The 27,886-nt window shown below is 44.9% G+C and overlaps 1 protein-coding gene across 1 annotated transcript; it reads left to right on the top strand.

The window, feature by feature from the left end:
- Positions 1-27,299, top strand: LOC112231718 (spermine oxidase). Its single transcript, XM_024398446.2, has 7 exons — positions 1-156; positions 10,098-10,332; positions 11,393-11,619; positions 19,950-20,123; positions 22,083-22,833; positions 25,178-25,338; positions 26,744-27,299. Exons 2-7 carry the CDS (start codon positions 10,125-10,127, stop codon positions 26,891-26,893), a joined length of 1,671 nt encoding a protein of 556 aa, XP_024254214.1. The 5' UTR covers positions 1-156; positions 10,098-10,124; the 3' UTR covers positions 26,894-27,299.
- Positions 27,300-27,886: the final 587 nt, after the last annotated feature.

Here is a 27,886-nt window from a genome sequence, read left to right as displayed (position 1 = left end):
TGTACTGCTCCTTTAAGCGGGGAGGCAGCGGCAACGGGGAACTGGCTGCTTCTGGTTTCAAGGCACATATAAATACAAAGCGGAGCCGGGTACGAGGAAAACACAAAGGAGAAGAGGAGAATTCTCACGTTTAAAACTGAAGACTAACGGAGTCAGGTAATGAGCGCCTCCTGAAATCAAGCTTGTTTCCTAGAAGGTAAAACATGTAAAACGCCATTCGTCGCAGTCCAGTCATGGTTATAATATTCATCAACATTGTGGATAGCAAAGAAGTAAACAGCTGAGCTGCAGCTGTCACAGTAGGGTACGGTGTGTACTTGTTGTAGGCAAGTGTATTTATGCCTAGTGTTGAATTGTGCCGTATTAGGCTACAAAAAATAGGCAACCAATAAAATATAAAGCAAATGATCCTAATTCGATTGTTTACATCGCTTTGTAAAATGATGCTGTTGGATGTTCAAAACATTATTGCTATAGCCTAAGTTTAATTCTGTGTAAAATGTGTATTCTGGTGTATTTTCTATTCCGTTTTGACTAGATATTTATCCCCATTGAATCAGGATATCTCACAGAAGACGAACTAGTCGTTCTGCTTTGTTTCGAACTGTGGTCTGGTGGTCTGTGTTGCTACTTTGACTATTACGTGGCAGAGGATGAGATACACACAGCCGTGCGTAGCCTGTCTGGAACTCAACGCTACTTTCTCTGTGGTCAGCAAAATAAACTTGAGAACTTCAATTGCATTTTCTCCCTCTTTCCGTCTCTATCTTGCCTGTATTCATTCATCACTCTCTTTATTTCATATTATATAAATAGAATATGAATGGGATGGAAATTCATTTTATTCAATTAACTTGTTTTACAATGTTATTGTAATTTGATTCAATCCCAGTCCCTTATCTGTAACCCAATGAATAAGAAAATAGATGGGGAAAAAATCATTACAGCTGTTCTTGCGAAATTCCACTAGTTTATGCATGAATAATTACCAGCATATGTACATTGCCTGAAGATGTAATACCCTTGTTCTACAAAATAAGTCAAGGTTTATCGTTATGTAAAGTAAAGGATATGATCTGTCTGGACTCAATGCTGTCAGGTGGTATCCACATATCTTCACCATTCAGAATCACCGCTCTTTGTTTTCAACGTTTTCAAAAGGCACTACTGTCCATTGTGCACCACCTGACCGCATTCCAACCAGTTCCCCTTGCGGGGCGGTACCCTTTTAACTGCGGCTTACCTTTGGCATTACCACTCTAGTCCTAGGGGCACCGCACTCCTGTTTATACGCCTCCAGGATGGATGACACCCAAGCATCAGTTCTAACACTGTCAGCCAGAGGCCCTCCCCTAGCCCGAGCGTCCCAGCTCTGGAACACCGGAGCTGGGAGAGAGGTGTGGAATTTCTGGGGCCTGTCTGGCACGGGGCCCGGGGCATCCCAAGGCTCGAGCGCTCTTGTCCTTTTTGATGTTTGCAGTCTTGAGGAAGTGAGACGTCGTGTTGCCACACTAGCAAGCACTGCAGTGCGCTCTAGGGGTTTGATCCAGACCAGAGATGTTCCAGGGTTGTCGGATATGGCATGAAAGCAGCTGTGGAGTGGACTGAAGTGCAGACGGTGAGGAGTTGGATGGAGGAAGGGTGTGTGTGTTTTTAGGAAGGCCGGTATTTGGAAGGAAAAGGGAGGGGGTGGCCGTACAACTCAACAAATGACAGGCAGACTTCTTTTTAACCCTACAGTCCCTTTTTATGCCCTGGTCTGCCCCTGGAAAGAGCAACCTCGAGCAATGTCAGTCAAATGTAGGCTAGGTTACTCGTTTCTAGGTCAAACGCTGTATAGTTCCCCACCCCGGGTCCAGCCCCCATTAATCTGCATTCTGCTGCATGACTGGGGAGAGAGGAGTGGTGACATGTGGCGAGTGCGTTAACCAGCCAGGGATAACGGAATCACAGTGGCTCTATGTCTTGGTCCGAGGAGGGAGAGAGAGGTGTGTGTGTGTGTGTACATGCGCACGTGTGTGTGTGTGTGTGACAGAGAGTGTATGTGACCTGGGTAACAGCAGCCCAATACTGTGATCTTTTCTCTGTAAATCTTATTGCTGTTTTGTAGTAAAACCATAGTATTACTGTAATAGTACTAGGCAGCTTTACTGTATATGCAATACACTAAATACACCATCCTGGGACATTCAATACCTTTTTACTCTCCTGGTGATTCAGAAAGTAAGGCTGAATGTGGGTATTATGTCATTTTACCTGGTGATTTATAGTAGTGCTTGCATACAAAATCCCATATTGCTTCACAAGTAAATGTGGATGCAGGAATAAAGCTTTGGAGAAGCATGTATTATGAGCAGTTTTTTCTGTTATTACAGTCAGAAAGGAAGGCCATCTTCCTTCAGAATCCCTGAAGGAATCCAGGGCCCACTAACAGTTTGTCCCAAATGGCACCCAATTTCCAATACTGTGCACTACTTTTGACCAGGGCCCCTAAGTAGTGCACTATTTGGAACCCTCTGTGTCCCATTTATTACATAGTTACAGGCCCTTCTAGCCTTTGGGAAAGGGGATATCTAGTCAGTTGCACACTGAATGCGTTCAACCGAAATGTGTCTTCCATATTTAACCCAACCCCTCTGACTCAGAGAGGTGCGCGGGGTGCTGCCTTTAACGTCCACGGCGCTGGCCCAACACTCTTAACCACTAGGCTACATGCCTCCATAGAGTGACTGTGGTCTTACGGATGAGAAGGGGTATTTTTCCCGGATGTGTCACCTTGTGTTGTGGGGATGGGGAAGGAACAATAGGGAAACGTGTTTGCTTGATCTTTTTACCCTGGATTTCCTCTCACTTGATGAGAAGCATCCGTAACACGGATTGAGGACTCTGCCTTGGAACACTAATAACAAAAAAAGATACAAACTCTTCCCGAACTGTTTTGGCTGGGACGCCTTTACTTTATCGGCCTGTAACTGTGGTGCTGCTCTGCTGTGGGCCCCATGGGCTCCTTGAGCGAGCTCCACTGTGGGTCCTTCAACAGGAAATGTCTCGGTGACCTACAAAAAGGATGTGCTGACATCACACCCCGCTGTGTGTCCTCACGGAGGCCTGCGGTGTGCACAGTGTGCTCGTGGCTTATCTTACATGTGTCTGCCTGAACTTAGCAAGAGGTCCAATTCATCCCCCATTACCTCTCAATTCAATTACATTAAAACCACTTTTTTTATTTTGGTCCATGAAACAAGCTGCGTGTGTGTGTTGGTGTGTGTTAACATTTCACCTCTAAAGCTCTGTACGCACCCATAAATTATTATTAATATAACACAGGTTAATATAGGTTAATATGTGACAGAAGGAAGGATTGAAAAATACCAAATCATGAGCAGTAAAAATACATTTGAATTTTTCCTCAGCCCGCAGGCACTTAGTCAGCCGACTCTTAATTAACTCCACCATCGTTTCAGTTGTGAGGTGACCCGGGGATGCCTATTAGCCCAAAGAAATGGATGAATGTTGTCATAATTAGGATCGTCATTATCGGGAGTATTTTTGCTGTGTGTGTGAGTGATTGATTGTGTGTATGCACCAGTGGAGGCTCCTCAGAGGAGGAAGGGAGGACCATCCTCCTCAGTGAATTCATAAAATAAAAAATTGTGAAACATTTAAAACGTTATCCTTTTTAGATTAAACTAAACACGTCACCAAGTAATTTATTAAAACACTGTTTTGCAATGAAGGTCTACAGTAGGCTCAACAGCACTCTGTAGGGTAGCACCATGGTGTAGCCGGAGGACAGCTAGCTTCCGTCCTCCTCTGGGTACATTAAATTCAATACAAAACCTAGGAGGCTCATGGTTTTCACCCTCTCCAATAGACTTAAACAGTATTTATGACAACTTCCGGAGGACGTCATCCAACCTATGAGAGCTCTTGCAGCATGAACTGACAGGTCCACCCAATCAAAGGATCAAATAATTAATCTACTACTGAAAGCATAAGCTACATCTAGCTAGCACTGCAGTGCATACAATGTGGTGAGTAGTTGACTCAAAGAGAGAGAAAGACAATTAATATATGCCAAAATGGGAAGGGAGGGTAGGGGGGAGGGAGAGGGGGAGAGAGATTCACTTACTTAGCTAGCTAGTTTTGCCTGCTCAAAGAGGGGGATGTTACAGTATGTGTGTGTAGCCACTCTATTCTTGCTGATGAGGGTTTTCTCCCCGTTGCTGTTCAGTTCTATGCCTCAAGGCCACAAGGCTATTCCTCTGTTCCTAGAATGGTATTCATTTGGAGAATGTGTAGTGGCCTTGTTAGTGTACCACTGTGTATGACTAGGTCCCTGGGTATTCAGTCCACAACGCTGGTCCTGTTCGCTGGATAAAATCAGGCAATAAACATGGTCTATATACGTACAAACCGTAATTACTATTTCAAATGGGAATCCATTCTGAAATAATAAGTCATTTCACAGGATTATGTTTTTTAAATATTAGACGTTCGGCATCTGTGATGAATAACACAACTTTTGTTGATAGTTTACTGAGGAATGATTAGCACTTTTCAGGATGGTGTGAATATTCCAGTCAAGGCATCAGCGACATAATGGATGTGAAGAAATAGATGCAGACAGAGAATTGTACTACTTTTGACCATTGAGGGCTATGAAACGGATGCAGAAAGAGGATTACATCCCAAATGGAACCCTATTCAGATTCATTGAACGGTCTAGCCAGCTAGGACTTGTCCAGACACGTTTTGCTTCCTTCTCAGCCCGCTACTATTATCATTTCCCACTAGTCAACACTCTTAGTCTTGTGATGAAGACAGCTGTGAGGTCAAAGGTGAACACAGCTGGGAAGAAGGTTCTGAACTTCCAAGTGTTGCAATCACTGCTGTTTGTGCTTGAAATGTATCTAACCTTTCTGAAATATACTGTGAACTATATTAGTTCCCATAGTCTGTACAGCATTTTCAATATGATCCTCACTGCAGTTGGTGCCTGAACTTTCAGTGTCTAACTTTCCTGAGCTATTTAGGCTGCGTTTACACAGACAGCCCAATTCTTATCTTTTTCCCACTAATTGGTCTTTTGACCAATCCCATCAGATCTTTTTACAGCAGATCTTTTTCAGAGCTGATCTGATTAGTCAAAGACCAATTAGTGAAAAAAAGATCCGAACTGGGCTGCCTGTGTAAACACAGCCACTGTGTACTGTATTCAAGCCTATGAAACACAACTAGTTTGAAACCAGTTTCGAAGAGACCTCTTTCCCACGGTACATAGTGTGAAGAGAATTAGTTCCCATAGTCTCTAAACAGCATGTGATATAATTAAGCAATAAGGACCGAGGGGGTGTGGTATATAGCCATTATACCATGGCAACGCGGAGTGCCTGGATAAAGCCATTAGCCGTGGTATATTGGCAATATGCCACAAACACCCGACGTGCCTTATTGCTATTATAAACTGGTTACCAACGTTAGAGCAGTAAAACATTTTTTTTTTGTCATACCCGTTGTATACGGTCTGACATACCACGTCTTTCAGCCAATCAGCATTCAGGGATGAAACCACCCAGTTTATAATCCACATTTTGGTCTGGGTGGTAGTAAGTGTACTCAAATTGTTTTGTTTTGGCTCCGTCCTCTTGCACTTTGTGTACCAAAATGGTGTCATCTGAAACAGTAGACAGCAAACCTTTAGGAAGCTCAGATGAGCAGCATACCCCAGACGCAGCTGCAGTTCTAAATAGACGGTAATGGATTCACTGAACCGGTTTGACCGCGTGACCCTGGTTCGCCTTTTTCTTGTGTGTGCGAGACGGTTTCTCAGTATGGTACCGCAGCATTGCCATGTGCAGCAGCGTTGCCGTGGTGACAGAGCGGGGAGGTTTTGTGGGGGAGAGGGGAGTGGAGTGCGTCACATGTAGGAACTGGAGGTAGCATATGGTCTCACCTCTCAGAGGAAGAGGAGGGGTGGGGGGGTGCGCTCAGGGATGAACAAAAAAAATGAAAAATGAGGATAATGGAACGCGTTACTGCTCTGTTTAGTCTGCTTCCTAATGCATTTTCCTCCTTTATCCTTCCATCCCCTCTTCATCTTTCACAAACAGACGTACTTTTTCTCTTTCGTCTCTCTTGCTTTTCCTATTTTTTTCCTCTCTTTCTTTCTCTCTCTTCTCCTGTGTCCTTTCTTCCACTGCCTGCTTTCTGTCAAATGTGCCTATTTTCCATTTGGCAAGGCCCCGTGGTACAGCACTTCAGCTCACTTGCTTACACACACGCTACTTCAGTGAGAGCGGTGAAAAGAAGTCTGTGAGAAAATAATTAAATAAAACGTATTTCACCTCAACATTTCAACCCTGCGATGCCGTCGCCCCAAACAATCAATCAAGGACCCGCATGAGTCTCATTCATTTGGTGTTGCTTAGTGTTTTGTTTTGAGACTACATTAGATTAGTATAATGGGATCAGGGAGATGCGCTTTAAATATGCTCTCTTTTGCATTAGTTTCCTCAGACACAGTTGTCTATATGTTATTGTAAACTGAGTGGTCGAGCCCTGGATGCTGATTGGCTGACAGCCGTCATTGTAAATAAGAATTTGTTCTTAACTGGGTATGGGTATGACAAAACCTTTATTTTTACTGTTATAATTACGTAACCAGTTTATAAAAGCAATAAGGCACCTCGGGGGCTTGTGGTAGGGCCATTATACCACGACTAAGGGCTCTGTCCAGGCACTCCGCGGTACGTTGTTGTTACGGTTGTCATAAGAACGGGACCAGGGTGCACGGGACCAAGACGTTGAGTTCCACATATTTATTTCCAAGTGAAACTTCAGCAAAACAAAAATATACCTATAAACGAACAACTAAACGTGACTACGTGGTGCACATGCACAAATACAAAACAATATACCACAAACACAGGTGGGAGAAATAGCTACTTAAATATGATCCCCAATTAGAGACAACGATTACCAGCTGCCTCTAATTGGGAATCACACACAACACCAACATAGAAAATATAAACTAGAACACAACATAGAAATTATAAACTAAAATACCCTCTATTCACGCCCTGACCTACTACACCATAGAGAAACAAGGGCTCTCTATGGTAAGGGCGTGACAGTACCCACCCCCCCACCCCCCAAAGGTGCGGACTCTGGCCGCAAAACCTGAAACCAAATGGGGAGGGTAGGGGGGCTGATTAGTGTCGGTGGCGGCTCTGGTGTAGATCGTAGCCCCTGCCCAGACCCCGGATCCTGCCATCGCGCCGTGGTGAACGCCGTGCCTGGACTGGGTATCGGTACAAAGGAGGTCTCCGGCCATGGAGCTGGGTTGGACGCCGTGCCTGGACTGGGCAACCGGCGCAAAGGAGGACTCCGGCCATGGAGCAGGACTGGCCGCCGTGCCTGAACTGGGTACCGGCGCAGAGGAAGCCTCTGGCCTTGGAGCGGACTGGACACCGGGCTTGGACTGTGCACCGCCGCAGAGGAAGGCTCCGGCCCTGGAGTGGGACTGGACGCTGTGCCTGGACTGGGCACCGGCGCAGAGGGAGGCTCCTGCCATGGAGCGGGACTGGACACCGTGCCTAGACTGGGCCCGGGCGCAGAGGAAGGCTCCTGCCCTGGAGAGGGACTGGAGGCCGTGCCTGGACTCTCCGGACCGTTGACCCTCGCTGGAGGTTCCGAACCGTGGAGCGTCGCAGGAGGTTCCAGACCGTGGACCGTCGCTGGAGGTTCCGCACTGTGGACGGTCGCAGGAGGTTCTGCACTGTGGACCGTCTCAGGAGGTTCCGCACTGTGGACCGTTGCAGGAGATTCCAGACTGTGGACCGTCGCAGGAGGTTCCGCACTGTGGACCGGCACAGGTGGCACCGGACTGGTGACATGCAGTTCAGGACGGGTGCGGGGAGCCAGCATCGGACATAGCGGGCTGGGGAGGCGTACTGGAGGCCTGATGCGTGGATCCGGCACAGGTGGCAACGGACTGTTGACACGCACTTCAGGGCGAGTGCGAGGAGGAGGCACAGGACGTACCGGACTGGGGAGGAGCACTGGAGGCCTGATGTGTGAGCCGGCACAGGTTGCACCGGACTGGAGAGGCGCACTGGAGGCCTGGTGCGTGGAGCCGGCACAGGTGGCACCGGACTGTTGACACGCACTTCAAGGCGAGTGCGGGGAGCAGGCACAGGATGTACCGGACGGGAAGGCGCACTGGAGGCCTTAGTGCGTGGAGCTGGCTCAGGTGGTACCGGACTGGTGACACACTTCAGGGCGAGTGCGTGGAGCAGGCACAGGACATACCTGACTGGGGACACGCACTTCAGGGCGAGTACGAGGAGGAGACACAGGACGTACTGGACTGGGGAGGCACACTGGAGGTCAGAAGTGTGGAGCCAGCCCAGGTTGCACCAGACTGCTAACCTGATCCTCTGGTCGGATGTTGAGCAGAACACACTTGCACAACATCTCTCTCATCTCTCTCTCTCCTAACTTCTCCAATGCCTCCATGACAGTCTCTGGCACTTCAGGGCGAGTGCAGGAGGCAGGCACAGGACGTACCGGGCTGGGGACACGCACGTCAGGGAGAGTGTGAGGAGGAGACACAGGACATACCGGACTAGGGAGGCGAACTGGAGCCCAGATGCGTGGGGCCAGCCCAGGTTTCACTGGACTGATGACACGCTCCTCCAAACGCCTGCGTTGCCGCGTACTCCTAGCCAACTCCATTCTCCGTTATCCCTCCTCACACTGTTCCATCGACTCCCAGGCAGTCTCTGGTAGTCTTCTTGGGTCGACCGACCACCTCTCTATCGCCTCCCAGATGGTCTCTGGCTCCTCCCTTTGCTCAGCCGCCAGCTCCATGTGCCACCCCCCAAAAAAATCTTGGGGTTTCTGTGGCCGCGGTTCCTGGCGTCGTCGCCGTCCTTCTTGCGTCCTCTGCGACTCCTGCCAAGGAAGGTTCTCCTGTACTTCCATGATTTCTTCCCAGGTCCAACTTATTTTTCCCATCGTTGCACACTGATTGGTCCTTGTTTGGTGGGATATTCTGTCACGGTTGTTGTAAGAACGGGACCAAGGCGCAGCAGATGTTGAGTTCCACATATTAATTTTCAAGTGAAACTTCAGCAAAACAAAAATCTACCAATAAACGAGCAACTAAACGTGACTGTGGTGCACATGCACAAACACAAAACAATATCCCACAAACACAGGTGGGAAAAATAGCTACTTAAATATGATCCCCAATTAGAGACAACGATTACCAGATGCCTCTAATTGGGAATCATACACAACACCAACATAGAAAATATAAACTAGAACACAACATAGAATTATACACTAGAATACCCCCTAGTGACGCCAGTTGTGCATAAGAACAGCCCGTAGCCGAGGTATATTGGCCATGTACCACACCTCCGCGGGCATTATTGCTTAAATATAATAAGCCCCCACTACACAGCACAGCTACTTCTTAGCCATGCAACGGTAAGGTGTTTTAACAAAGATGGGTATGTTATCCAGAGACAGTGGCTTAGACAGCCAGACCACACTAGGCCACAAAATAGCAAGACCTTTTTGAAATAGCGACTGTTTTAATAACACGATGAACCCGTTCCCCTTTCACACTCAAAGTAAACATACTCAGGAAAGCGCGATGAAATTCTATTTCCGGAATAGATTTGATGTCATAATTATTATTTGATATTTGATATTATTATTTGGTATTTGATCTGAAAGAGGGTTTGTGTATAGTACTGTGTACAATACTGTGTATGGAGGACTTTACTTTGAACTGAGAACACTCAAAATTGAGTACCCACTGATGCTATCTCCCCCTGTGTGTAAAGATACTTTCTGTCCTCATCTTGCCTGAGGGAAATTGACTTGCTTTGTTTTTTGTGTGTAGTTCCATTCATGTTTATTAGACAGGAGAGTGAGGAAGAATGAGAGAGCAAGGAGTCAGATTTGAACCTGTGCTGGCGGCTGCATGGGTTCCAAAGTCAGCGCTTTATACCGCTGGACCACACAAGGATTGACTTGTTTTTAACTAATGGCTTGTTTCTCTGTTTCTGTTTCCCCCTCAGACCCCCTAGAAGAGGAGCTTGGACGGCATGCAAAGTTGTGAAATATCTTCAGACAGCACTGATGACCCCCTTAGTAGAGACCTCCGCACTCGTCGACAGCCTCGAATAGTAGTGATCGGCGCGGGCTTGGCCGGTCTCGCAGCTACCAAGAGCCTCCTGGAAAGCGGCTTCACGGATGTCACAGTCCTAGAGGCGTCAGACCGCGTCGGAGGGAGAGTTCAAAGCATTCAGCACGGTAAGAAACGATGCTATGAACTTTATACACTACAAACACACGAAGCGCGAGTAAGAAACAATACATGGAGGAAACAACGCTAAACCAGACCCTGGAATGTCATGGGTTATGACTCTATGGGTGTTTGTTTCTTAAATAGTTAACATTTTCTGTAAGCTGAACGCTCCCGAACCTCACTCACTGAGACATTCCACATGTCTGTGTGAGTGTGTAATCATCAGGTTGTTTCCCCGCACTCACATCTAGCTGTCAAAAGGTGCCCCCCTCTATTCTCTATGGGGCTACGCTATCAGTGCTAATGCTAAAAGCCTTCCCAAAATAACACTGGATCAGAATGTGTGCTTTGCAAAGCCCAATTAAGCTTTCTCAATTCAAAATGTGATTGGGGAATTTATCTCTCGGATGGATGTGTGGTTAGTCCTGCAAAATCCCCTTTGAGCTGAACAAGTTCGATTACTCCCATTGCCACACATGGCTTCAATTCAATATATTTTTTTTATTTATTTATCCCTATTCCTCATTCTCTATGAAGCCCTTTCAATAACAAGTATCTCTCGAGTAGGTGGTTGTAGCATCCTCAAAATGTCCAGTAGGCTGCAGTCACATTCATTGAATTGACACCCTCTAACTGTAGTTCCCTTCACGTCCATTCAATTAAAACAACTTCCTGTTCTCATTTCTCTGCTTATTTCATTGAATTCAAGTTCCATTCCATTCAACTTATTCCCAAATAAACTGACACAAACAATCAAGTGCTTGGGGTGGGTAAACAAAGTTTGTAAGTGTGACCCCAAAGGTGCATCTGATATGACACATTATTCCTTATATATTGCACTACTGTTGAACGGAGCCTAAGCCTGTCCCAATATCCTCACTACTTGCATGGCCAAAACATTACTTCATATTGGGACAGACACTAAGTGTATTACGTATTTATATGCCATTTAGCAGATGCTTTTATCCCAAAAATCGAACCCACTATCCTAGCATTGCAAGCGCCAACTGAGCTACAGTGAGGACTACATTCTTCTTCATCTTCTCCTCCTCCATCCTATTCCAGGACAAACGACTTTGGAGCTCGGAGCCACCTGGATCCATGGCGCTAACGGGAACCCGGTGTACCACCTGGCGGAGGACAACGGGCTGCTGGAGCACACCACAGACGGCGAGCGCAGCGTGGGCCGCATCAGCCTGTACACAAAGAACGGCGTGGCCCACTACCAGACCAACAGCGGTACCAGGATCCCCAAGGACCTGGTCGAGGAGTTCAGTGACCTCTACAATGAGGTGAGGGGAGAGAGGTGTGTGGAAGGTGTGTGTCCAGAGGTGTGTGTGTGTGTGTCCAGATTACCACTGATGTGTGCACAGGGAGCCACCCATGACTGAATTTAGATACTGTACATAGACAGTGGCACGTATGCACAGGTGTGTATAGCACAGGTCTGTATAGTACATTCTCGCAACATTGGCTTCCCCCCACTACCCTTCAGTTCAGAGTAAATAGACACTGTGCAGAGGAAAGGGGTACGCTTTCTGCACACTTCCCTTTCTCTATGTCCCTGAGTAATTCTCACAATAGTTATGTTCCATAAGTGTTGCAAGCAGCAAAGTTACCAATAAAGAACACAAATACCAAAGTCAACTTTTAAAGGATTCACATTGAGTGGGCCAGAAAGAGGTGTATCAAGCTTGTGGCGACTTGATCGCAACGCTTACGGAACTGGAACTATTTCAAGGCACTTGAACACAGAAGAACCTTCCCTATTATCCACCTTAAATAACACAGCATTCTCCACAGCAGCACCCATTCCTTTAAGAACACACTGTACGAACATGGATAACGACACAGTAATAACAGAATTTCTAAACCCAGAGGCGCAACATTGCGAGACGTCCGAGAACGCTTGCGAAGCACTCGGCATACCAGGGTTTGGGGTTTGAGAAGTTAATGAGAGAAGGGAAAAATTCTTCCGTACTGTTCATTTTCTTGTAATCTGAAGGCACCACTTAGAGTCGAGCCAATAAGTAACTGAACATGTTATTACTCCAACATGGTGAAAGTGACAAACTGTCACATTTTCGCCAAAAACAACTTCACGTCTTTATTTTACCAGGCAAGTCAGTTAAGAACAAATTCTTATTTTCAATGACGGCCTAGGAACAGTGGGTTGACTGCCTGTTCAGGTTAACTGCCTGTTCAGGTGCAGAGCGACAGATTTGTACCTTGTTAGCTCAGGGGTTTGAACTTGCAACCTTCCGGTTACTAGTCCAATGCTCTAACCACTAGGCTACCCTGCCGTCTAAGGAGTGCCTTTGATTTGACGGCCTGCACATGCAGAGTTCGGCGTGAGACGACCGTTAGACCCGATAACGTGTTTCTGCGCATGAGCTTAACTAGCCAAAGTCTCCATAACATCGCCTACAAGCGAGATAGAAGATTTCTATTAGAGAAGCAGTTTCTACATAATCATGTAGTATATTTGAGATTCTTCAAATAGCCACCCTTTGCCTTGATGACTTGGCACAGTCTTGGCATTCTCTCAACCAGCTTCATGAGATAGTCACCTGGAATGCTTTTCAATTAACAGGTGTGCCTTCTTAAAAGTACATTTTTGGAATTTCTTTCCTTCTTGGCGCTTGGCGTTTGAGCCAATCAGTTGTGTTGTGACAGAGTAAGGTGGTATACAGAAGATAGCCCTATTTGGTAAAAGACCAAGTCCTTATAATGGCAAGAACAGCTCAAATAAGCAAAGAGAAATGACAGTCCATCATTACTTTAAGACATGAAGGTCAGTCAATCCTGAAAACTTCAAGAACTTTGACGGTTTCTTCAAGTGCAGTTGCAAAAACCATCAAGCGCTATGATGAAACTGGCTCTCATGAGGACCACAACAGGAATGGAAGACCCAGAGTTACCTCCGTTGCAGAGGATAAGTTCATTAGAGTTACCAGCCTCAGAAATTGTAGCCCAAATAAATACTTCACAGAGTTCAAGTAACAGGCACATCTCAACATCAACTGTTCAGAGGAGACTGTTGCAAAGAAACCACTACTAAAGGACACCAATTATAAGAAGAGATTTGCTTGGGCAAAGAAACATTAGCAATGGACATTAGACCAGTGAAATTGTGTCCTTTGATCTGGAGTCCAAATTTGATATTTTTGGTGCCAACCGGTGTGTCTTTGTGAGATGCTGTGTGGGTAAACGGATAATCTCTGCATGTGTATTTCCCACCATAAAGCATGGAGGAGGAGGTGTTATGGTGTGGGGGTGCTTTGCTGGTGACACTGTCTGTGATTAATTTAGGATTCAAGGCACACTTAACCAGCATGGCTACCACAGCATTCTGTGGTGATACGCCATCCCATCTGGTCTGGGCTTAGTGGGACTCATTTGTTTTTCAACAGGACAATGACCCAACACACCTCCAGGCTCTTTAAGGGCTATTTTACCAAGAAGGTGAGTGACGGAGTGCTGCATCAGATGACCTGGCCTCCAAATCCCCAACCTGAACCAAATTGAGATAGTTTTGGATGAGTCGGACCGCGGAATGAAGGAAAAGGAGCCAACAACTGCTCAGCATATGTGGGAACTCCTTCAAGACTGTGGGAAAAGCATTCCAATTGAAGCTGGTTGAGAGACTGCCAAGAGTGTGCAAAGCTGTCATCAAGGCAAAGGGTGGCTATTTGAAGAATTTCAAATATAAAATATAATTTGATTTGTTTAACACTTTTTTGGTTACTACATTATTCCATATGTGTTATTTAGTAGTTTTGATGTCTTCATTATAATTCTACAATGTAGAAAATAGTAAAAATAAAGAAAAACTCTTGAATGAGTAGGTGTTCTAAAACTTTTGACCGGTAGTGTATCTTCATACTAAACCATCTTTGGTAATAATTAGGGAGCTGCAACATACAGTGTGAACAATGCTTTTATCCTGATTTCATGTGTGTCAGTCTGCATACCTCTATGCTGTAATCCCTTGTATAATCCATTTCCAAGATGCCAATCACTTTGCAGTGTAGCAGCAGCATCAACACAGCAGAGCTACGGTATGCATTAGGCTAACCCCCACCGTGCATCATTACAGCAGCACTAAACACTTATCCCTTCCCATGTATCATTACAACTGCGCTAAGCGCTAATCGCCACCGTGCCTCTGTCTGGAAAGCAGCATAATTAACTAAGCAGTAGGATTAGCATTCCGAAGCTGACTTGGTTGTTTTGTTTCACATCAGGATTTGAGGTACATAGAAATCCTGTCTAATGTTACATGAGTGTGAGGCAATGGACAAGAAATAGCTTAACAATTATTTGCCTTTGAAAATGTGTTTCTTGAGGATCCCATTTCAACCGGAGGCTATTTTATATTGTCAACAAAGGTGTGGTGCATCCTGGGTCGAGTTCATTAGGGCACGCAACGGAAATGTTTTTAAAGTTTTGCTAGGGAATTTGAAAATGTAGTTTTCAGGTTGACCCACCCTGTTTCAGTGTTTTCTTCCGTTTGGTGCCTAATGAACACACACCTGGTCTTTGTATGCAAAACATTCCACCAGGGAGGTAAGACAAGATGATAAGGTTATGCAATCGAATACCATGTCATTATCATATGACCTTTGTGGTTACAATGTAACTTAGTGCAGCAATGGTAAACATAAACATTCTGATTCCATGGAAAAAGAATGTGAACTTCACTCTGGGACAGCTAAAGCAGTCATTTGAACTGCTCATGATTTTTTTTTAAATCTGCTACTCTGACATTTTTTAAGTCATGCCCCCCTCCTTCCTTGACTTTTCCTAAATAAGTCTATATAACACACTATCGTTGTTAGAATCTTAATACCACTAACATAGTGGTTTGCGAAAGTATTCACCCCCATGACATTTTTCCTATTTTGTTGCCTTACAACTTGGAATTAAAATAGATTTTTGGGGGGTTTGTATCTGATTTACACAACACGCCTACCACTTTGAAGATGCAAAATATTTTTGTGTGTGTAACAAACAAGAAATAATAATAAGAAATACTAAAATACAAAAAATTCTAAAATATTTAGCGCCATCCATCGTTCCTTCAATTCTGACCAGTTTCCCAGTCCCTGCCAATGAAAAACATCCCCACGGCATGATGCTGCCACAACTATGCTTCACTGTGGGATGGTGTTCTCGGGGGGTCGAGAGGTGTTGGGTTTGCGCCAGACATAGCATTTTCCTTGATGGCCAAAAAGCTCAATTTTAGTCTCATCTGACCAGAGTATCTTCTTCCATATGTTTGGGGAGTCGCCCACATGCCTTTTGGCGAACTCCAAACGTGTTTGCTTATTTTGTTCTATAAGCAAAGGCTTTTTTCTTGCCACTCTTCCGTAAACCATGCTCTGTGGAGTGTATGGCTTAAAGTGGTCCTATGGACAGATACTCCAATCTCTGGTGTGGAGCTTTGCAGCTCCTTCAGGGTTATCGTTGCCTCTCTGATTAATGCCCTCCTTGCCTGATCCGTGAGTTTTGGTGGGTGGCCCTCACTTGGCAGGTTTGTTGTGGTGCCATATTCTTTCCATTTTTTTATAATGGATTTAATGGTTCTCCTTGATGTTCAAAGTTTCTGATAGTTTTTATAACCCAACCCTGATCTGTACTTTTCCACAACTTTGTCCCTGCCCTGTTTGGAGAGCTCCTGGGTCTTCATGGTGCCACTTGCTTGGTGGTGCCCATTGCTTAATTGTGTTGCAGACTCTGGGGCCTTTCAGAACAGGTGTGTACAGTCATGGCCAAAAGTTTTGAGAATTACACAAATATATATTTTCACAAAGTCTGCTGCCTCAGTTTGTATGATGGCAATTTGCATATACTCTATATTGTTGTGAAGAGTTATGAGCAATTAATTGCAAAGTCCCTCTTTGCCATGCAAATGAACTGAATCACCCCCAAATAATTACACTGCATTTCAGCCCTGCCACAAAAGGTCCAGCTGACATCATCTCAGTGATTCACTCGTTAACACAGGTGTGAATGTTGACGAGGACAAGACAGGAGATCACTCTATCATGCTGATTGAGTTCGAATAACAGACTGGAAGCTTCAAAAGGAGGGTGATGCTTGGAATCATTGTTCTTCCTTAGTTACCTGCAAGGAAACATGTGCCGTCATCATTGCTTTGCACAAAAAGGGCTTCAGAGGCAAGGATATTGCTGCCAGTAAGATTGGACCTAAATCAACCATTTATCGGATCATCAAGAACTTCAAGGAGAGTGGTTAAATTGTTGTGAAGTAGGCTTCAGGGCGCCCAAGAAAGTCCAGCAAGCGCCAGGACCTTCTCCTAAAGTTGATTCAGCTGTGGGATCGGGGCACCACCAGTACAGAGCTTGCTCAGGAATGGCAGCAGTTAGGTGTGAGTGCATCTGCACGCACAGTGAGGCAAAAACTTTTGGAGGATGGCCTGGTGTCAAGTAGGGCCGCAAAGAAGCCACTTCTCTCCAGGAAAAACATCAGGGACAGACTGATATTCTGCGAAAGGTATAGGGATTGGACTGCTGAGGACTGAGGAATGGGCCAAAATACCAGCAACAGTGTGTGAAAACCTTGTGAAGACTTACAGAAAACGTTTGACCTCTGTCATTGCCAACAAAGGGTATATAACAAAGTATTGAGATAAACTTTTGTTATTGAACAAATACTTATTTTCCACCATAATTTGCAAATAAATTAATTAAAAATCCTACAATGTGATTTTCTGGATTTTCTTTTCTCATTTTGTCTGTCATAGTTGAAGTGTACCTATAATGAAAATTACAGGCCTCTCTCATCTTTTTAAATGGAAGAACTTGCACAATTGGTAGCTGACTAAATACTTTTTTGCCCCACTGTATACTGAGATCATGTGAAACTTAGATTGCACACAGGTGGACTTTATTTAACTAATTATGTGATGAAGGTAATTGGTTGCACCTGTTACGCTTGTTGACGGAAGGATCGGACAAAGATGCAGCGTTGTAGGTGTACATCTTACTTTAGTCATTGAACACCGAAAAAAACTATAAATACAAACGAAACGTAAAGTTTAGTAGGGCTAAACAGCACAGTACCAAAACAAGATCCCATAAACTACAGGTGGGTTAAAAGCTGCCTAAGTATGATCCCCAATCAGAGACAACGATAGACAGCTGCCTCTGATTGGGAACCATACCTGGCCAACAAAGAAATAGAAAACATAGTTTGCCCACCCTAGTCACACCCTGACCTAACCAAAATAGAGAATAAAAGGGCTCTCTAAGGTCAGGGCGTGACAGCACCAGATCTTATTTAGGAGCTTCATAGCAAAGGGGGTGAATACATATGCACGCACCCTTTTTCCGTTTATAATTTTTTTATACTTTTTTGAAACGAGTACATTTTTTTTGTTTCCCTTCACCAATTTGGACTATTTTGTGTATCTCCATTACATGAAATCAAAATCCATTTTAAATGGCAGGTAGTAATGCAACAAAATAGGAAAAACATCAAGGGGGATGAGTACTTTTGCAAGGCACTGTAACAGGATTTATAACCAGTTTTAGGAAGGCATTTAATTTATTTTTATGTTCTTCTCCATAGCCCCTCCTTCTCCCGACAGTAGGGCCTGGGCCACTCCTCCCAACAGTTGAAGGTGCGGTGCCCAGTTGATAATTACCCCGTTAATTGCCTCGAAACTAAAGTATACCAAAACTAATTTCCATATAACATATATACATATAACAACAAATTAAATAAATTATGGAAATATGATGCGGGAGAATGGGTGAGTTGATGAGCGAGGGGAAACAAACGAATCCAAGCAGCCTTATCGGTCTATTTTGAGTACAGGGTGAGAGCATGCGTAATTTACAATGCCAAGAAGATCAAGACGAGCGGATGCACATGTTACATTAGCGTTGCTATAAACTCAGAATGAAAACGACTCAGATGGTGGGGGAGAAATGAATCATGACATCTCTCATGATTCGTCTTCTGATGCCGAGCCTCAGCCTGAACGTACTGTACACCTCCGAGGCCTAAAACACAAAAAGCTAGAACTGTGCACCCATCAGGTGCCCGAGCCACCACCGAATGAAATGGTGAGACAGGAGAGAGGAAGGGACGGCATCAGTAATGCACTCACCAGCTTTCCTTGTTTATGTGACATGCACATGCATCAACTGATGCCATTGCGTTAAGACGCACACCATGTAAGCAAGACCTGACAATAATAGCATTTTATTACTACTGTCATATCGACACTTATATTCATTACAATGCCATTATTGCTTTTGTGCTGATGTAGCCTACCCCCATCACCCTCATACATGGGCAGAAAACCCCCAGGCTACTGAATAGGCTCCTTTCGGCTACTTTACGGTAGCCTACCATAGCTCCTATTTCCCAGTGCCAGTGGTGTTTACCTGTTGTAACCCGGCACTCCCTTGGAATGGCCCCCCAGGCGATCACCAGTCTCGTGACTGACGGCTCAGCTCCAGTTCCCTCCACCCTCTTTGTTCAGCTCACCGTTTCACTTCATTAGATAAGACACCTTCACGGTTACACCGTTTTTGACGGCACAGAAATGGTTGTATCCCAAATGGAACCATATTGTAGTGCTTTTGACCAGAGCCCTATGGGTCAAACGTAGTGCACTAAATATGGAATAGGGTGCAATTTGGCGTCATCCCAGGTATTTCCTGAGAAATGGCATGTGAAATGGTGCACAGTAATAATCTATGAATTACTTGTTTGTTTTTAAAACAGGCACCATTTGGTACCAGGTCATTACCAGTTGTGTTAAATTGTTGTAACTAAATACCAGAAAGTATGAATTAAAATAACATAGTTACCTAGTAAATTCCATACCAATGGAAATAATACTGTGTGACCTCCTACACAATGATGCTCCCCATTTTGTCCAATGAGTGAGCAGTTCCTTCTAAAAGAGGTGTGTGCTTTGGATAGAAGAAGTTCTGTCATTGCATGTTGTTTGCTATACATCCTGTATTGTAGAAGTCACAGGCCTCGGAGGAAAGTGTGGAAAAATGTAAAACAATCCGTTGTTGAATAATGTACTAAGTTGCAGCCTCCCATGCAGCCATATGCCACGGTGTTAAAGGATGTCATACATTCTCACCTGGCTGCACCCTTTAAAGGGCACATTTGGCATTCAAACAACAACAAAGCGATCACCTTACAGATGGCCCCTTTAAAGTTTTAGAAGCACCCCAGTAGATTATGAATGTTCAGACTCATAGCCACAGTAGCAGGAACACTCTATGCTATTTTGGATTGCTTGGCTGTTGGATAAGGTAGTAGCAAAATACTTCCTGTCTATACCAATGAAATTCTGGGTTGTCCAGTGTAGAACCAGAATGAAAACAGACTGGTACCCAGACAAACCCTGTCTACGTCCCAAATGGCACCCTATTCCCTTATATAGTGCACTACTTTTGACCAGTGCCCTAATTGCCATGGTCAAAAGTAGTGCACTATAAAGGGAAAATGGTGCCATTTGGGATGCAGACCCTCTGCACATTCATTACAGCTTATACCATGGCCGTCAAACTCACATTTCTCTCCCCTCTTGCCATCCGCTCTACCCCTCTTCTCTCCTCCCCAGGTATACGAGTTGACTCAGGAGTTTTTCCAGAATGGGAAGCCTGTGTGTGCTGAAAGCCAGAACAGCGTTGGGGTGTTCACGAGGGACGTGGTGCGCAAGAAGATCACGCTGGACCCCGACGACTCGGAGAGCACCAAGAGACTCAAGCTGTCCATGCTCCAGCAGTACCTCAAGGTGTGTGTGTGTGTGTGTGTGTGTGTGTGTGTGTGTGTGTGTGTGTGTGGCGGGTGGGTAGGGATAGGGGTGTGTGTGTGAATGTGTAAGGGGGAGGGGGTCCTCCTGAGAGACTATAAAAGATGCTAGAGCTCTAGTTAATGATTGGAATGCATTAACTACGCAAACATTATGCAAATCCAATAACGTTCCCTTCTAGGTATGTAAGATTGCTCTATGTGTTCCAAGAAAACCCGTTTTAAAAGTCGTTACGGAGGGCATTTCTTTCTATTTTTCCATATTAAATCAACAGTGCTGTATTCTGAATCACTCATCTCTGGAGAGAATTGGTGCACCTCTATGGCCTCTCGCACAGTTCTGGTTCAAGCCAGTTCTTTATACGCAGATAATTGACTGAAGTAGCGCATGTGATGCTCCTGCTAGGTTTAGACTTGCACTCTCACGCAAGTCTCACACAATACAAGAGTTTATGGCATGCTTTATGACTCAACTGAACCAGCAGGTCAGGAAATCAGGTATAACTAGGTGCGGCAGGTAGCCTAGTGGTTACAGCTTTGGGCCAGTAACCGAAAGGTTGCTGGATCGAATCCCCGAGCTGACAAGGTACAAATCTGTCGTTCTGCCCCTGAACAAGGCAGTTTTGTAAAATATATATTTTTATTTCACCTTTATTTAACCAGGTAAGCTAGTTGAGAACAAGTTCTCATTTACAACTGCGACCTGGCCAAGATAAAGCAAAGCAGTGCGACACAACAACAACACAGAGTTACACATAGAGTAAACAAGCGCAGTCAATTACACAATGGAGAAAAAAAAGGAAGTCTATATACAGTGTGTGCAAATGGCGTGAGTTAACCCCCGGGCGCTGAAGACGTGGATGTCGATTATGGCAGCCCCCCGCACCTTAAATGCGGAAGACACATTTCAGTTGAATGCATTCAGTTGTACAACTGTCGGTATCCCCCTATCCCAGAAACTCTGGTTAATGTTAACTTTAGCTACATTATCTTGTTTATGTTAGCAATAGCTTCATTTAGCTTGGTAATGTTATTGTTCCATCCTTGCTCCTTGTAATTATACCCAATAACTCATTGGATTCAAATTAGTGTTGATCACTTAAAGGTCAGTTAGCTAATGAAATAGAAACACAGCGGACAAGAAAACGGAAGCCCTTTATTACGCGTAGAGCCAACTATACAGGGCATCCAGGAAAGAGAAAGATGAGGATGACAACAACAATTTACCTCAGGAAATATAGCTATTGCAAGCCTTATTGTGTTTGTGTATTTATTCAGTTCATTTCCTGGTCCACCGGCACTCAATTATTAGGGCTACATCCCAAATGGCACCTTATCACCAATGTAGTGCACTATCATTGCCTAAAACCCTATGCACTATGTAGGGGATAATGTGCCACTTATATCCAAAGTTTCCATTAGTGGCAGCCAAGGCCATGATTTAAGAGTTTTCCTCAGGGGAAACGTTAGGCTCTGTTGTTGAGGCTCTAGTTAGGTAAACAAACTATTGGGTTCGTAGACTTGAGCTAAAAAATGATAACCCAAAGAAAGTTTGATAAGATGTCATGGCCAATAAATAGGCAATTCAACTAGGATTAAGTTGCGCTTTGGTAGAGGATGTTAATTTGGCCTCAATTCAATAAGGAGTTTTAGCCAATCAAAGAGTAACAGAAAAAAAATCGACTTGAAACAAAATAGATACATTTGACCAGAATTGAACAGACTTGTTTGTCTGTGTTTCTATCTGATGCAGCCATCGTCTGGTTCCTCTTTAGGTTTCTTCCAACCACTGTTCTGCTACTTGCTCTCGGGCTTCTAGGCTGGGTTATTAAAAAGAGCTTCAATACATTTGACTGATTGATTTATTGATGAGTTGACTGATTGATTGGAAAGAGGTGGAGAGTTGCTAACTTTGTTTGTTTGTATGTGTGTTGTCCTTCAGGTGGAGAGTTGTGAGAGCTCGTCCCCCAGCATGGACGAGGTCTCGCTGAGTGAGTTCGGCGAGTGGACGGAGATCCCAGGGGCCCACCACGTCATCCCGGGAGGCTTCATGAAGATCGTGGACCTCTTGGCGCAGGACGTTCCGTCCCGCGTGATGCACCTGGGGAAACCCGTCCGCCGCGTCCACTGGAACTACTCCGCCCAGCAACAGGAGGAGATCGCTCACAGCGACAACAACAATCGGCACGACGACGGCGACCATAACGATGACCAACGTTGCCATGGTGAGCCCAACCCCAATCCGGGTCACGTGTACCCCATCAGCGTAGAGTGCGAGGACCTCGAGTCGCTCCCCGCCGACCACGTGATCGTAACCGCCTCGCTCGGCGTCCTCAAGAACCGCCATGAGGCGCTCTTCTCACCCTCGTTGCCCGAGGACAAAGTCCTCGCCATCGAGAAGCTCGGCATCAGCACCACTGACAAGATTTTCCTGGAGTTCGCCGATCCCTTCTGGAGCCCCGAGTGCAACAGCATCCAGTTTGTGTGGGAGGACGAGGCGCAGCTGGAGCAGCCGGTCTACCCCGAGGAGCTGTGGTACCGTAAGATCTGCTCATTTGACGTGCTGTACCCGCCCGAGCGCTACGGCCACATGCTGAGCGGCTGGATCTGTGGTCAGGAGGCACTGCTCATGGAGCGCTGCGACGACGAGACAGTGGCCGAGACCTGCACCAAGCTGCTGCGACGCTTCACAGGTCAGTGTGCATGTCTTTGTGTTTGTGTCATTGTGACATTGACATGTGTCCGCTGACTCTGTGTGTCTGTGTGCGATTGAGTGATATACAGTAACAATGGGAGTTTTCTGAATCGAGCCGCAGCTTTTATACAAGTCTAGCACTAACTAGATTTCAGCTACTCAAGGTCTCCCCGAGCTGACAAGGTACCAATCTGTCATTCTGCCCCTGAACAAGGCAGTTAACCCACAGCTCCTAGGCCGTCATTGAAGAAATTAATTTGTTCTTAATTAAACTGACTTGCCTAGTTAAATAAAGGTAACATTTTATTATTATTTTTATTAATCAAATCATGTGTTCTTGATGGAGTGAGGACCACTGACCTAAATAACTCACTGAGATAGGCCATCATCAGCATTCCCTCACTGAGTATGAATCATGCTCTGTGCTTCAACTCATCACTATTGGGAAGGAATACTTTTACACACACACACACACACACACTGTTACGAGCACACTGTAACCTTGAGGGCTGAATGAGTGCAACAATACTGTGCTCCCAGTGAGTCACGGTGACCCATTGAAGAGTCATTCCACTTATTCAGCCCTAGTGTGCCTCTAGGTATACATTAAATACAGGAAATGAGATCATCATGGGACGTCATCATTCCGAGCCTTGAGGTATATGGCCTTTCCCAGAAGGGGGTTTGGGGGGGCTGATGCTGAATGAGTCATATAGACGTCTGGCAGAGTGATGGTGTTGAATACATGTGCATCCCATAACAACTTGGCCCAGGGTCAGTTTTAGTCACTGTGATCTTAATAGGTGGAGTAAGGATTGGATGAAGAAATGCTGATCCCACAAAGTTGTTAAAGGAGTTGCCTGTGGTTCTGCATCCCAGACATACATGCAATATTCTCACAGAAGAGACGAGTGAGTCTCTGCCATAGCTGCTCGACTGTATCAAGTTGTCTTTCACCCATGAACAGGCCCCTATTAAGAGTAATGGTGACGAAAAGAAACACAGCAAATTGAAAATGGCGGCAACTGGGGTTGAGACTCATGGGTCTTTTTTAAGAGAGAACCTGACAGAAAATCAATTGTTCGATTCGACATGAGACGGGAAAAATTGCTCTCTTACGTTAAGGCCATATTAAGGTTCCCGCTCCCTGGAAAACACTGTAAATGATAGTGTAGACAGGACACACACAGTTGTCTTTGGGCTGCCGAGATTAGCCTTGTGGCTCTGTACAGCTTCAGTCTTTTTCATATTGACAGAGAAAATAGGTTCAGGGATATAAGAACACTGTCCTGGTTTAAATAGTTTAGATAAAGGTGTGTGTGGAATGAACATTAAAGACTTTTGACAGGGTCACTATTACGCTATAGATGGGGTTGGTTGTTTAGCAGCAAAACCGACGCGTGTCCTACTATGAAGCAAAACAGACGGGGTTGGCTTTGATTGTTGACAACATGTCATCTATATTTTGTCTCCAATGTTTATTGAAAACATAAATGCGTTTTCACAATGAGCACTTGTTGTCTCTTAAATACATCGTTACAGTTGTCGGGTTAGCTAGCTAGCGAAGTTGATAGGTTGCCATTTGGGATGCATCCCATCTCACGGGTGGACAAAGCTCAGTGTTAAGTTATCCTCTGGTCAAGCCAGTTAGCTGACAAACAGATCATTGGAGAGTCCAGTCTAGGCTTAGCATATGTCACCGACCCCGGTTACCATCACTTAATGATGACGTCAGAGGCTTTCCTGGACACACACACGCACGCCTCACTAGGGCTTCACAGTTACGCCTCCCTATACAGCCAAGCCAACGGACACAATAAACCATAAACGCTGTCTTCTGCTCTGAGCGATACTCGCTGCCTGCCCTCACGTTGTTTACTTCCATAGGGAGAACCCCCCTCACGGAGACTCATTAACCCACACACTGATACACTCCCCTGATGTAGGTCACTTCGGTTTACTCCCCTACGAAGCAGATTCATTGCAGATGGACTAGAGTGTGTATGGCCTCTAAGAGGGACCGTAGCTGATTAGTACCGATACAGGAGATTGGATTGGATGTGTTGGAGGATCACCTATGTTAGATGGGTAGAGGATCACTCACCATGCATCGCCATTACCTTAGGAAACTTTCAATGGCTTATTTCCATCTGCGGAAGAGTTGTGTGTGTGTGTGTGTGTGTGTGCGCGCACCCATGCCTGTGTGTGAGAGAGAGAGTGTGTTGGTGTGTGTGGATGTTGATTTCAGTGTCAGTGTCCACCCAAATGGTTTATATTGGACTGACCATCCTCTCCATCCACCTCACTGTTCCTCCCTCTTCCTCCTTCTCTCCCTCGTTCAGGGAACCCCAACATTCCTAAGCCGAGGCGGATCCTGCGCTCGTCGTGGGGCAGTAACCCTTACATCCGTGGCTCCTACTCCTTCACCCGGGTGGGCTCCAGTGGGGGTGACGTGGAAAAGCTAGCCATGCCCCTGCCTTACACCAAGAGCACCAAGGCTCCGGTAAGAACTGCTTCTGGATCTGGATGCAGACTTGGGTTCAAATACTATTTAGGGTATTTCAATAACTTTGAAAGAAATTTCAAAGTAAGTATTTAGACTTTTTTTTTCTTTCGAATTGGAAGTAGTTGAATATTGGAATGCATTTGAAAATACACTTGGGAAGTATTGGCTTGTATTTGAAAATACGTATACACGTATTTAAATATTCCATGCATTTTAACCCAGGTCTGTTTGGTCCTAGGGCTATTTGAAATATAGTTGTGTATATTTATAGGAAGTTATTTGCAAATACTTAAAAATTTGGCCACATTATTTGAAAACAGTCCAACAGAAAATAAGTATTTAAATAACACGTACTTAAATATGCATGTATTTGAACCCAGACTGGATGTAGTGTATCAGCTGTTAATTAGGGCACACCGTAGCGAGACGTTTCAAAACATTGTACTGTACAATGGAATGGAAAAACGAGTGTTTTTATTGAGCAAGTTCAGTTAGTACCTCCCTGTTTCACTCAGTTTCAAAAAGTTTTCTACTGAAACATGACTCTGATTAGCTAAGGTGCTGTGAAAAGTAAGGAGCAATGTGTCAACCACGGTGGGTTATAGGGTGAAAGGCCTTCCCCAATGACTAAGTGGTGTGAAGCGTAATGAGAATGTATTTACTTTCATTGATCTCTGGAGGCGTGATGCTTCTTTTCAGCCACGCAAGGAACTCGTAGCATGTTGTCAGTGTGCCTGGGTTATCACTATGCCACCTAGTAAGGCAGTAAGGGATGTGACGGTCACAGTGTTGGATCAATTATGAATCATGGGTCTTGGCCAGCACCTTAGCCCCTGAAACCTGACGCATGTGTCCTTATCTTAGTGTGTGTGTGTGTGGTTCTGTCTATATGTGTGTGTGCGTGGCTACTGTGTGTGTGTGTGTGTGTGTGTGTGTGGCCACTTAAAGACTGTTAAAGGAGCAGCGTGACCTTCGAGAAATACCCCTCCCGTCAAAAGAGTGACAGATCGTCACAAGCAGCCTTCTTACATATAGACAGAGCCTAAAAGAGCTCCCCATGGCTGCATCTAAATGGCTCACTATTCCCTATATAGTGCACTACTTTTGCCCTACCTTTGACTAGAGCCCTATGTAGACTATAGGGGGGGCCATTTGGAATGTAGCCCAATGGCTCGGAGGCAGTAATAGGGTATGCATAACATATGTTGGGTCATGACGACTTTCACTGGTTTGTTAAAGGTCTTGTCTTGTTTTTTTTCTCGCCCCTCCTCTCTTCTCCATCTCTGCCCTCTCCTCTATCCACCTATCTCCTTCTCTATTGTATTCTTCTGTATGCCTCTTTATCCTCTCATTTTTTTCAACCTCTCTCTCCTCGCCCTTCCTCTCCTCTTTACCCTCTCAGCCTCTACAGGTGTTATTCGCCGGGGAAGCCACCCACCGGAAATACTATTCCACGACTCATGGTGCATTGCTGTCGGGACAGAGAGAGGCCACTCGTCTTACAGAGCTGTACCAGGACTTGCACAAAGAAACCACAAAGCCTAACATGTAAAAACGACTAATGAACCACTGACTAGTGATAAAAAAAATAAATAAACAACTTGTGTTTTATGATTTCTATATTTTAATATTTTTTTAGATTAAGTTATGCATGTAAAAGCATAGTAGGGGCATTAACAATTATAATGATGATAATGATGAATACAGTTTTTACTGTATTGTAGATATATAGAGAGGGAGAGCGTGGTAGATTTGACCACTTATATGAGATGTACTGTAAAAAGGCTGCAAAGGGTGCTGTCATCTCTTGTCCATCAATCTGTTGTTTAAAAATATATGTATAATAACACGTCTATAATTTAACTGTTTTTTTGTAAGTGCCTTCTTTATTTAATGTCCTGTTATTGAAAACAAACAAAAAATGATGGCAAGAATGAATAAACTTGTATATTAATGTGAGAAACGGCCGTGTTTAATTGTAATACCATTTGAATGTGTCCCAGACGGTTCCTGTCGAGGACAGACATTGGCAGACGCTGACACTGTGTTCCTTAACTCGACCAATCATAGGCGAAGACACTGAAGCACACTGCGTAACTGTGCCAAGGTAGCAGATGGCAGTGGAGCCTCAGTCAGGTCTTCACGCCTCTCAGATGTGTTATTATGTGTGTTTGTTCTTTTCTTGTGTGTGAAATGAAACGGCGTGTTGTTGTGCGTGCTACATCAGGTGTTTACCGTTGCAAAGCAATATTGGCTCAGTTAGCAGAACTAGATCTGAGGGATGCAATGCAACAAAACTGCTTCAGTTCCAATAGCATATTTACATGTGCAGGGATACTGGAGTGATGGAGGTATATATGTATAGGGGTAAGGTGACTAGGCAACAGGATATTAGATCAACCAGAGTAGCAGCAGCTTACATGTGAGTGGGTGTGTAGAGTCAGTATAAATGTATGTGCATATTATGTGTGAGTGAGCAAATGATGGAGTGAGTGTTTGTGTGTGTGTGTTGGGGTGACAGTGTGTGTGAGTGTGTAGGGCCCTG

This window comes from Oncorhynchus tshawytscha, linkage group LG34, assembly GCF_018296145.1.
Source record: "Oncorhynchus tshawytscha isolate Ot180627B linkage group LG34, Otsh_v2.0, whole genome shotgun sequence".
Classification (NCBI taxonomy): domain Eukaryota; kingdom Metazoa; phylum Chordata; class Actinopteri; order Salmoniformes; family Salmonidae; genus Oncorhynchus; species Oncorhynchus tshawytscha.
The sequence above is the reverse complement of the archived record's forward strand: the minus strand, read 5'-3'. Positions and strand labels throughout refer to the sequence as shown.